Genomic DNA, 13,556 nt, shown 5'->3' with positions numbered 1-13,556 from the left:
CTATGTGTCTATTGAATCATCACCTCCTATAGCAGAGACTATTGTCTTACAGCAGTTTGTAATAGGGAATTTCTAATATTTATGTGAGCTACTGGTTGTACCAGTCTATTCTAAGAACAATGCTGTGGAATATGTTTCATGTTTTAGCCTTCTCCGTGCAGGCTGCTGTAACAGACATCAAACCTGTATCCTCTGGATTCCTTACATGTGGAGGAGATGGAGTTCTTAGGCTTTTTCGCCAAGAGATTCTTTTTCGACAAGGCAGGTGAATGTTTTGTCAAGAAACTCTTTTCCACGGTGACTGCTGCAAGGGCTGGGTACAGCATACTTCGGTTGTGTCCTGTTTGGTTCTATCAGATTTTCCAGATGTGTAGTGCACACTAAATGTTTATATCACAACTGCAATCAGCACCAAAGAGGCAGAATTGTTGTGGAGTGTTTACACATTTTTTGTATACAACATAGGGGTAACAAGGGGAACAATCTGCAAAATTGTAGAGTTGTGTAAAACGAAGTCTCTATATTCTTCAAACTGGTGATAAACCAAAGTTGTATATCCCACTGTTGATAAATGTAAATAAGCTTTCAATTCAATGAACACAAGAAAGATCACATTTGATAGTAAGATTCTGAGCTAGAAAACTTGCAATGCATTAGCTGAATGAGCGGGAGGCAGACATTTGATAGTAAGAGAACCTTCAATGACAGCTTATGTCTAATGAGCATAAACCGTACAAAAGCAGCAAACCAAGTAGCTTTGCCTTTATTAGTACCCTTGGAAGTTTTTGTGTGCATCAGTATAGTCCTTTCAAATGACGTTAACATCATATTTTAGTAGTGTGACACTTCTAAGAACTAAAATACACCAATCAAAAAACCTTGGGAGTTGTAAAAACCTTAAACCAATGGTGAGGATCTGCGAACATGGAATTCCTCTTTTAAAGCACTGGTTTTGCAACTTGCTGGCTTATCCACATCAAACAAGCCCTCCATATAGCATTTGACAAACACTATATTGATGAAGTCAATCTTGATATGCATTAGTCTTTGTTTAGAGATATCAATTTTGGACACCAAAAGTGATTGTGCTTCACTGTTTTGTTCAGCAATCTTGATTTTCAATCATGAACTTCAAATATCATGGATATAAGCACCAAACATAAACGATGTGGGAGCAAGTTGCTAAAGCCTTCTTAATGGGGAATTCGCATGTGAGAAATGCAGCATGCACATATTTGATCTCATTGGGAGGGTATTTCTTGACCATGCCATGGACATCTTCAAGCTATGTATATTACTTGTCAAAGTTTGATTGAGTGGATCAAATCCATGTCATGTGATAGTCATGAAGGGGTTGACTTGTACAATTACTCTACTAGCTAGATCCTAGTACGAGTAAGGATCAAGATTGGAATCCCAATCATGTTGGCATGACATTATGATTCAGTAGATAGTTCATCCAAGCACATTTTTAAATGTGGAGTTGGTGGCCCATGATATAATTGTGGGACTAAAAATTAACTTGAACACTCAATCGTCTAGGATGATTAGTACAACAAGCTTGTCTTTTTCATTCCATTATAGTTGGGTGGTTCAATAAAAATCGTGTACTTGTAATGAGGACTAATGGCAAAATATGAGCATAACATTTACAAAATCATCTAATCGAACAGCTTTGCTGTTATTTGTGCCCTTTATCTTAAAACTTGTGTGTACATTTGAGTCCTTTGATGGTCATTGTACAAAACTCTTTTTATGAGTGCACAATAAGAAAAATATGCTTGAGCGTAGGCATGCATAACATGTAAGAATGCTTCAATCAAATTTCCCTAGGTATTATAAAACCTAAAGTTGAACTAACGGTGAGGACCCATCCATGTGAAACTTCTTTAAAGCACTTGTGTTTGTTATTGAGATGGCCATCATCATTTTTATATCAAACATCAGGACAAGAAGAGATTAGATGCCTATTGATCATAGCCATTCATTAAGAGTCATATATAGGCATCATGTTTGAGTCAAAAGGTTTGCATAATCCTTCATCAAGCTTGTAATGCAGGACCCACTTTGTATCAAGGTGCATAAATAGCTAATTGTCATGTCTGGTCCTAGTCACATACATGCAAGGGGGGGAGAGAGAGAGAGAGAGAGAGAGAGAGAGAGAGAGAGAGAGAGAGAGAGAGAGAGAGAGAAGCTTGGTGATGATACATCAATATTTAGCAAGCAAACCAAAACAAAATGTTACATGCATACAAGTTGTGGATTAAATCTAGAAACAATTGCTAGTAATCTCACTAAATTAAGCCATAGGTATCATATCAATTGAGCACTCAAGCTAGCATGTGGCTAATCATAATTGTCTTGTAATTACTATGTACCATAAGATTTGTACTCTTAAAGAGTGCTACAATCATGAGCCAACATTGATGCTATGATATCGTAAGCATGTGTAAAGTATTCAGCTTCTAAGCCATCATGATCATGAGTAGTCCCATTCTTTAACTTTCATATGGCATATTTCACTCTCTTTTTTGTGAAAAATTTGCAATACATCAATTGGAGGCTGAGGGGAGGGGCATAGGGTCTGGACCTAGAACATCATAAAGTTAGCGAGCATAACTGTGTCAATACTTGAGTCTAGTAATCTATATGAGCGGTCAACTCTCATAGAGCCTTCTCCATGCTCTTTTGCTCTCTTATTCCTGAAACGAGTACATCTTTGTTTCCAATCTAGCCAAGTATTCTCATTTCTTTTCCCACACTAGGTATGAAGTGTATGAGCATGTTGATGTGTATATACACGAAGTGCCAACTTTGGTCAAGATGTGTGCGTGTCTTTCTACAATTCTAATCATACCAACCACTCTATGGAGCTAAACATCTTTATGGTGTAATGGATGGCATTATGTGTGGGAAGGTATGGGCCATTGAAGTATATAATATTTCAACTAGATGTCTCGTGAACTCGTCCAGTGGAGTTTGCAAATCTAAGACCATCAATGAGTCTCAATTTGTGTTGTATACATGTGAGGTTGTCTCCATAATTTCATAATGTGGAAACCTAGGCACATATAAATGTGCCTCCTATATATGATCACATGCCACTATGAAGTTCAAGATAACATAGTTTGCTACTAAGGCAACTAGTGTGTCTAAGATCCCAAAGTTCTTGATATTTGGCATTGAGCTTGGTGAACCAATCAGGTAATCCATAGGACTTGCTCCCTTTTTATTATTCTAGCATGTGAAACCATTTGATCCTAGCTATCGTGAGAGTCCATTGAGGATAGCTAGGTCATTTACACTCCTAATGCTGATAGGTGTGTTCCATATTCTATCAACCATCTATCTTAGACTAATCTAATTAAACCCACCTCATCAAGTGCAAGCTCTTGGTACATCTCATTACTTGTGTCATAGAAAGTAGATCAACTATTCCTTACACGAGCATTGAAGTCCCTGCTAGTAAGACATCCTCGATACTCATGAATCTCATGATGTCCTAATAGAGTGATGCATACAAGATCCTTCTCCACTAGAAAATCTCGAGTAAGCTTGGGGGAAATAATATATTGCAATATAAATATCCTTGAGTTTGTTTGTGTGCACTCTAATCTAGATATATCTTACTTCCATATCTCTATACACCACAAGGACTACATTTCGCATCGCTTCTCTTTTAAAAAAAAAAAGCTACACCACTTATCCCTTCGTTCTTCCAAGCTGTCGGGGATGAGGTCAATATTTACTTTCCCATATATATTGACATACATAAGGTAAGTTGTTGTTTGCACACACTAGTGTGTCATTGTTTACATAGTAATGCCAAAAGTTCTTGAAAGTATATTCAAAGTACCCTACATCAAGATTCAAAGCTAGATTACAGTTCCACCATATGTGTTAACCAATTTGAAGACATGAAGGCATGAAGAGAGAGAAGAACATGGAAGTCTTAAATTTTTGGAAATTATTATGCTTTAAGAAAAGAAAGCATTTGTTGTAAACGAAAGGGGATCTCTCCCATGCAAGTTGTAATCAAAATTTGTAGCACTCAACATAGGAGTATGGATTTAAGTGCATGCAAGGGGAGAAGACCAATCTTTGGTCTAAAAGATGGGCACCCTACACAAGGGCAAATGGGAAACCCTAACCCTACTTTTTTATATAAAAAAAGGTGAAAAAGAATAGAAAATGCTATTCATGTGTGTGCCAACTTTTGATTCTTGCCTTCATGCTTTTGCATTGAGAGAGAGAGAGAGAGAGAGAGAAAGGTGAGTCAAGAATAAGAGAGTGAGAGTGAGGGTGAGGGACCAAGAGAGTGAAGCCTCCATCTTTTTTTGTATTCTCTCATACCTTACCATGCTATTTTTTAGCATGATGAAGGCCGTAGAGGGTTCAAGAACCTAGGAGGTGTATCTTGGATCATGGAGCATGCAATGAGTGTGGTCCTTCATCGTTGAGGATATGTTTTGTGCATTCACTATAAACTAGTCTCGTGTTCGTGTGTGCAAGGGACTATGTGAGGTAGTCACCAACTAAGTGGTTGAAGCTCTTGAAATAATAGGAGTGTGTCCAATCGTCCCAAATATGTTGAGCTTGTGTAGCCCAACATTTTGGTTTCATTGTTAGAACCAAGGATGCATTGATCAAGAAGTTGCTTGTATGCTTCATGGTTGTGAAATAGGAGGGGATACTTGTGACAACTTCAAAATGCTTCTAGGTAGTTAGATTTGTATTTCATGATTCAAACATGCATTTGGGTTTTATGATCGAGATTTTGGGTTCATGAGATGTAATAGAATTATGGTAGGATAGTAGTAACAATTTTGTAATCAAAATAATAAGCGGTAGCCATAGCTGTAAGTTATCACTGTAAAGCGGTAGCCATAGCTGTAAGGCATCCTTGGTGTACTAGAGATTAAAGAGCTTGGGTTACTTGCTTTTGCATTTAGGAAGAAAATATTAAAGAAAAGCAGGAGAGGAAAAAAATTAGAGAAGGAAAAAAGCAATGGTTGGTTTTAGCAATCCCACTCCCAGGCTAGCATAAGTTCTCTCTATCTTCAACCTTGTAATCATCATCATCGTCATCTTTTGTGCTAGTCATCACATGCTCCTGTGTCTTCCTGTTGGCAAATCGTGGGCAGCTTGAGCAAGACACTCATCAGTATAATCTCGAGCAAGACACTCATCAGTATAATCTCTTGCAGTTTGTGCCTTTTTCTGTGCTCTTCGTGGATAACATCGTCATCATCTTCTCCTTTAATAGTTTGTGCCTCCATCTCCTGCTGTTTGTGGCCAGCATAGGCAGCACCATCATCACCATGATCTTCATTATTTGCGCCTTCTATTCTGCTGATTCCTGGGGAGCATAGCAAACATCAAAATCGTCATCATCTTCAGCAAAGTTGTGCGTTGCTGCTACTGATTATCGTGGCCAACATAGGCATCATTATGGTCATCATGATCTTCATTAGTTTGCGTATATGTTACTGCGGATTGTGGGCATCCTGGGAAGTACGATTATTATCATCATCTCTAGCCGTTTGCGCCTTCTTTCCCTATTGTTCATGGATAACATATTTCGCAACACTTGCAGCTGCATAGAATGCGCTTTCTAATTGCCGATTATCGTGGGCAGCACGAGCTTCAACATCTCCTGCATCACTTGCACCTTCATCTGTTGAATCGTGGATAGAAGAGCCATCTTCATCTGCTACAAATTGTGGGCATTATCATCATCTCCATCTCTATCAGATGATGCCTCCTGATTTTTGCTGGTAGTGGGCAACTTGATCATCTTCACCATCTGTATCCTCATCATTTGCATCGGCTTTATCTTCATCTTCCTTACTTCCTTCTTGTCCCTATTGTGTACACCGTCAGTTTCCCTTCATCACAACTATCACCTGCATCACCTCCATCTGTAACACCGCCATCATCCTCTTCCTCTTCATCCCTGTGTTGAATCTACCACACATAGTCATACATCACCGGCAAACAAAGAAAACCAGTCGTAGAGAGGGAGAAGCCGTCAAGAGCCGTCAAGAACAGGAGGGGCCGCACTACCACAACCACCAATGTATGCACTAGAACCACTTGTGCAGATCATTAATTATATTGAGTAGGGGAGCACATGCTGGCAAGAAGGAACCCCCCAACAACCCACACGTGATTCTATCACCTCCTGATGGGGAAGGAGTGCATTGTAGGAAGAAGGAGAAACCCTTGACAAGTTGACAACCAATGCACATGGGTTGCTATTAAATGCAGTATGTGCACCGATCTAGATCTAGGTGCATGCATTTAAAAGGAAGGATTTAATGTATGTGCATCTACCCTTGTGTGGGTAGTTATTGCCGGTGTGATTCTTTGTGTTGAAAGGATTTTTCTTTTTAATCTTTTGGTGTAATTAGGAAATTAATATTTTCTCTTTATAGTCTAGCACTTGTAGAGATGATTAATAACAAATATAATATTCCCATTCCAATGCACACCATTACTCATGTACAAAGCAAAGTAGGGGAAGTCAGCATCGAAGGGGCCCTATGACAATGAATGCAAGAAGAATGCCAAAAAAAGGAGAGAGAGAGCTGAACCTAAACTTTAGAGTGAAGGCCTCTCCTCGATTTGACAAATTGCTCCAGTCTCAAGCGTAGAAAGTGCCACAATGGCACCACAAACCATAAAAGAGACTATTTGCCACAAGGACCATGCCTATCTTGAACCAATACATTAGTTAAATGCCATTGATAAAGTCCATGAATGGGTGAGAGCAACACAAGAAGGGTTGCACATAGAACAGACTGATGATTAGTCTCCTGAGCCTATCTCATATGCCTAACACATCGATTCAAGAAGGGATACAACAACCAGATGAGATCACAACTGAGATATCACCTAGTCTCCACAACCCATGGAAGAGGAGGTTCCTCTTGTTCTTGATGCAAGTTGATCGCAATACATCTATGAGAACATTGAACCTTCTATAATTGCAACACTTCCATCAACCCAAGTCACCATTCCACTCAGAACCCTACCCAAAGGTAGCCCAATGATATGGCAAGGACTAAAAGTACGGGTAGAATGCACAAATCTTAATTAACCAATCCTACCACATTCCAAAATGTGGCCTTAGTGCACCTTCGACCTTAAGTATCTTAATGGTCAATCTTGCAACCTGTATGGGCCTAGCATCCAATCCCTTTATCTTTACTTTGTCCCCAAGTCATCTATTCCTTGTTTTTCTTCCCACTTTGGACTCTATTGAGATTGATCACATCGATATGTGGGAGTGAGCCAAGCGATATGCACTGCTTCTTGTGGAGATCCTTGGAGACACATTATGTCAACTAATTGTAGATAGGGGAGTTTGTGTGAGCATAACTCCAAGCTCAAGACAATCCACCCATTGGCTAATGGATTCAAAGTTCAACCATTGGGAGTGCTAAGAGATTGACTTGTTAGAATTGAAACTTTGTTGTCATGAAAGGAGTTGACTATGACTTACTGCTTGGTCGATCATGGATGTGCAATTCATGCCACAAGATATATTCCCTCCCCTGAGGATGAGCAAGATTGGATGCATATTCTTGCAACCTTAGAATTGCCATTCACTGAAGAGTTGGAGTATCGATCTATCCATAAACGCATGAGCGAGAAAGATGCACTGGATACTGCAACTCTTATACTTTTTCAATGCCTCTCTTTATGATGGCCCTTGACTTAGCACCCACCATATTCTAGTAGCTAGTGAAGGCCTTCCACAATCGACTAATCTGACTATCTTCAAAGAACTCTTGAATAATCCCACATGGCAATGGACAAGTTTTCACCAAGTCCTATTTGATTTCCATAATTAACCTCTTTGTATCTTGATGCAAGATCAAGGCATAGGCACTGAGGAGATAAGTGACTCTGAGGAATATCTTTAAATTCTAGATTATGAAGATTTTGATTCAGACTCAATGGACTATGACACTAATGGCTGCACCACCAAGCAAATATGCTTGGGTCCAAAACCCTCACAATTTGAGAGTCTACTCCTAGGCTTGTTTGTCATGTTTGAATTGGAATAGCTTGATTATCTCAAAGTTCTTGATTACCAAAAAGATAGGCATCAAACTAAGGACCTATGTGCTAAGCCAAAGGTATTCTTAGACAAGGACAAACAAGACTGAGTTCACAAGGACACTATGACAAGGTATGACTTCGATATAGAAGGAAATCATGATTCTAACCAAGAAATTCCACAACCATCTCAATCTCCTAAATCCAAAACCAAACTTCTAGTTCGTTTGAGGAGAAAACACTTGAAGAATGACGCATGTAGTATTGAGTCAAAATCTTGGAGCTAGAAGTAACTAGAGGATATTTCAACACAACCATCGCACCCAAAAAGTGCTTCAATTCGAGTCATGGTGGCCTATGCTATTTAAAGATGCTGCCCAATTTGTCGAGCACTGTGTCAATGGACAAAGCTAACTATTAAAAATGATAAAATGGAGCTGAAACCGATGATTGCTTGACAACCCTTCAAGAAGAAGGGTATATACTTCATGGGACCTATCAATCTAGTTGCTCAATATTCACAAGCTCGATGCATTATTGTAGCCGTGGACTACATGACTAAATGGGAAGAGGCTAGATCTACTTGAAAAAATGATGTAAGAACCACTACACAATTTCTATGGTAGCAAATCATTTCACACTTTGGATGCCCTGCTGATATCGTTAGTGATCAAGGGACCCACTTTATTAATGAAGTGATTTAACCTCCTATCCACATTCTTGGTCATCCATAGGAAGTCCAGCCTTTACTATCCTCAAGAAAATGGCCAAGAAAAGGCTATAAATAAAATTCTTGTTAATATCTTGACAAATACCATCTCAATATCATGCTCAAATTGGGATCACTGAGCATTTTGCATTTGTGTCATCTTGATAGGATAGGGAATGTTGAGCTAGAAACATTGGGTAGCCAACCCATTAGCCATTTCAACGATAGTAGGACTAAGAAATACTATCCACTTAGGCACCCCTCATAGAAACCACACATGGTGAATCTAGACATCCCCTTGTTGTGAATAGAACAAACTCTCTACCAGTACTTTGAGCAACAACATTGCCCCTCCTTACCACCTTCCAAGACTTCTCCCACTACTATCCATATCAGAGCTCTTAGTATTAATAGTCTCAAAATGGATGATGATCCTGTTTTCTCGACTGCATACCTTCATCTTTGCCTTATCACAGCTAGAATCCTTATGGTTGATGCATTAATAGATGAGGGCTCCAAGTATAACATTCTTCCTTGCTGCTACCGGAGCAACGTATGACAACCATAATTGTAGCCCATAGATGCAAAGGTGAACCCATATGGGAGACATCCTTATTACTTGCTAGGAAAATGTAAATTGATGATTGCTATTGAGACATAGAGCATCCTGCTCCTCTTCTACATTCTCCCAATAAACAATGAGGGTGTTTGCACCAAAATCCTCTTAGGCCGAACTTTCAATTTATCACAAACTGCAATGTCAACTATGTCAACAAATATATCCACCCCTGAATTTTAGACATTTGTGTGATATCAACTTTTTCATTCAAGGAGGCACCATCTAACCATGCTCAATAGACCATCCTTACCCCATAGCCTAGCCCACCCCTCATGATGACAACAATGCTCATGACCCCCCAAGTCTTGACAGATTACACACACCAAAGGCCCCTTATTAGTGTACCATCACAATGGGAGTGGAGGCTGAAAGCCAATTTGCATTCTCTTGAGCATCACACCCCTTGAGGGCCAAGTAAAGGCACTCATGTGGATGTTGCTGGTGGCCACACTACAAACTATGCATCATGTAGCATTGGGTCCCTAAAATTTGCTATAGGCACAAGGCTATTATGAGGGCTACTACAAGCTTTGGCTACCTTAATTGACCGTGTGGGGCCCTAGAGCAATAGCTCTTACCCCATCCTTAGCACCCTGTAGAGGCCCCATCTATTGCATCATCCTATCCATTTCAAGTAGAGCCCTTGCACCACACTCCTACCAAGAAGCAAGATTCCTCTCCGTCCTCTTCTCTCCCTCACCGTCCTCCATCCTCATAATTCTTCCAGAAGAACTCGACCCATCAATCTTCAGAGTTATTAGAACAACTTGCTCCTCATATGAGTTTACAAAATGATCCACTACATTTAATAGAGGACATACCAAAATCTATACATCTATCCCATATAGGATAAGCTAGTTTTTTGACCTCCACTAATGAACATCGAGAGACTAAAACAATGCTGCTCACTCTATAAAATGGCTGAGGACTTGTCAGGTACTTGCTAAAAAGTTGATTGCAAATTGCTTTGGACAATTGAACTCAACATTTGGCACCTTTGCTAAAAAAAATTCGCTCATGGACAAGGTTAGTCGACCAGGATATGCTTTTTCTTGCATCTCAATGGCATCCTACATGGGAAGAATATGAGCACCTCTTCCGCACAAGTCTTATAGTCCTAGATCAATTAACATAGGATATCCACAAAACTAGTTAGAAATGTGCCAAAAACTTCCTTCCTATGTGAAAAAAATGATCCTTAAGGACTCTTATGTTGTTGAAAACTTATATCAACTATGGATCTCTACAATTTTGTTCTTGAACAAATGGCATACACTTCACCATGAAGCTGTGACGCTTGGATGCAAAATCATCACTAAAGAGGAGCACCGAAAGATCATCAGTATGTTGATGTATGACATGACATACTGTGAGACCACATTTAATCATGCAATTATTGAGTCTCGTGCAGCACCGCCTTTGTCAAAAGAGCTGCTTCACTACCCACTTATTGATAAACTCCTGGCTAAGGAAGAGCTCCATGTTGCAAGCTGTTTTACTGAATCACCGCTCTTGGATGAACTCACACCATATCTTTCCAATCTACTTGTCTTGCTTGCTGACTTGGATTCTCTTGCCAAACTAGAGTACAACTTGGACTTCTACGACTAATGGATTCTCGACCCTTCTTCTAATGTACATAAATAAAACCACCCATTCTTTTGTATATAATGATAACACTGTAACAATCAAAGACTTTTAAAAATTTTTCCACACACACTTGAACACCTCTCCCAAGCTGGGAAGCTTGACTCAATTTTTATACAATGGAGGGAGGCCAATGCCAATGACCAAGAGATTGATGCCAATGACCATGTTGAAAAATGAACAATAAGAAACTTACTAAACCCAACCAACCAAGGTCGCTAAACAAGTAATAGTTATTGTAATAAGATGGCAAGAGGTGGGTAAGTTGTGACTTTTATGTAGGTATATATCATTGGTACATAATCATTTGGCATATGAATATGGAAACATGCTTTGAGATTTTACAAGAAAAAATTAACTCATGAATACTTTTGTGGCTTTACAAGAATTGTAACAGTTAAGAATTGGGAAGAACAAGCCCATCCTTATCAAAGACCCTCTTAATGAAGGCAAGCATATATTCTCAACCCTGTAGAATACCAACTTTGGCATTAAAGTGAGCATGTATGAAGTGGATACATCTGATTCCGGAGTACAAATAGTCTAGAAACCCTAATAACACATTACTAGTCACTTCAAGAATTGATTAGCAAAATGTGAAATAGGCACCTATGTTGAGCTTTGTCTAGCCCTATCCATTTCATAGCGTGTATCATTGAACTTATCCCAAAAGTAGGAGAAAAAACATGGGGCATAAAGAGAAAATCTAGGAAATATGTAAAAGCATCAAAGCTTGTAGCATCGCCCCAACAATGGAAGGATCAAGTTGTAACCCGAAAGGGGGTGCTCCTACCTGGTGTATAGGATGAGGAACTAAAAGTTACAATAGAGAAGCTCCATGACCTCTTTATATGCAACAAGCCCACAACTAGCCAGCTTAGGATTCCCAAGTGGTTCATGGAAGACATCATGACAAAGAATATTGTGAATCATGACCTGAATGCATAATGGATCGAATGCATCATTGAGTCTCTCACCAAGGCCCACAAGGTCTATGAGTGAGATACAATCTCCAAAATAAATCTCACGGAGGCAAAGAATACCATCATAAGTTATGGCAGTGCCTTATCTTATCTCATAGCAATCCATCTTGGCATCATTGTAGGAGCCAATATAGTACCTCACCCACCACCCAATCTAGAAGAATAAGAAAAGGAATCATGAGACCAATCAAAGTAATGAAAATGCCCAATGGGGAGGAGATGAGGATGAAGAAGACAAGAGACTAGTGGAGAAAATCTCAAAGCTATCTAAGTTGGAATTTGACACAAGTGGGAAGTTCAAAAAGAAAAACTTTCAAGATAGGAGAAATGAGATTATGTGAGGGCTATCAAGGACTCTATTGAATCCTTGATGCATCAGTAAATAGGTGCAACTCCAAGAAAAGTAAGGAAAAAACAGGAAAAGAGCATGTTACTCCAGCTATCCTCCTTGACATACAGAAGCAGATGGAGCAAATGTAGGCCCAAATGAAGTAAATGCAGTAGTTATAGGCTTAGATTTTTTAGCTTGCAAGCGCCAATATTTACAAGAGACCACACCACCACTAACATATAGAAAGAAAAGTAGTAGCAAGTTGAGTCCATCACGAGCACTCACTACCATACAGAGTGGCAGGATAGAGTGGGTGGACTAGAGACCTTGGAAAAGATGTGTAAGGAGCTTAAAAGAGGCACTCAAAGAGAAGCAAGAGTTGTAGGAGAAGCTAAAAGAGAGACATGAGGAGTTTAAGAACTTCCTCATTCAAGCAAAGAAGCAAGCTTCAGAGTTCTAGATGAAAGGCTAAGGAATGCAACAAGAAGGAAGCAATGTTTCAAAAGACATTGCAAGGCAAGAAGAACTCTTTTCAAGGAGAATTTCAAATGGCATTACAAGAAAAAGAGAGCGACTCGAGGAAAGAACTTGAAAAAGAATTGCAGGAAAAGGAGAAATCTCTACGGGATGAAATCTAGGAGATAAGAGAAAAGATGTAGCACTAATAAAATAGCTATAGAAGGAATTGGATGGAAAGGAGACTGCCCTATGTGGAACCATCATTGAGATTCAAGAAGCAAGGCTAGACCTGAAGAAATATAGAATGGACAATGATATACTAACACAATAAATTATTGAATTAAACCACCTATTGATATATAACGGCCTTGAGCTTTCTCAAGAGAATGCTAAAGTACAACATACGGAGAAAGAAACGAGTAGCACCTATAGGAGAGAGTGATGGAAGATCACATTTGATTCCTTGTAACAAACATGAGCTAAGAAACTAGTCCAAGCTGTGAGCTTTATGGAAGGAGAAGCATGATGACTACATGGGAAGATGCTCTTAAAGCTATTTAATGATCTAGGCATTGCTTTTATGGAGAATCCTAGTACAAGATTTAGTTGGACACTTACAAGTACATCATTGCTAAGCAGCAAGAAATCTATAGAGAAGTAACCCTCAAAGCTTGCACAACCCAAAAAACGACCCTAATAAGCTCAAGCCATAGCTTAGAATCTTACGTAACATCTTAGATA

The 13,556-nt window shown here is 39.3% G+C and overlaps 1 protein-coding gene across 1 annotated transcript in view; it reads left to right on the top strand.

The window, feature by feature from the left end:
- The window catches only part of LOC148041447 (transducin family protein / WD-40 repeat family protein), a 134,430-nt gene extending 133,774 nt beyond the window's left edge, over window positions 1-656 (top strand). Inside the window, exon 17 of the mRNA XM_087679649.1 lies at window positions 162-656. Coding sequence (XP_087535775.1) covers window positions 162-269 — 108 coding nt within the window. The 3' untranslated portion in view covers window positions 270-656. The remainder of the gene's footprint in view (window positions 1-161) is intronic.
- Window positions 657-13,556: the final 12,900 nt, after the last annotated feature.

This window comes from Lygodium microphyllum, chromosome 1, assembly GCF_053477565.2.
Source record: "Lygodium microphyllum isolate KBCC chromosome 1, Lygodium_microphyllum_v1.1.10, whole genome shotgun sequence".
Lineage (NCBI taxonomy): Eukaryota > Viridiplantae > Streptophyta > Polypodiopsida > Schizaeales > Lygodiaceae > Lygodium > Lygodium microphyllum.
The sequence above is the reverse complement of the archived record's forward strand: the minus strand, read 5'-3'. Positions and strand labels throughout refer to the sequence as shown.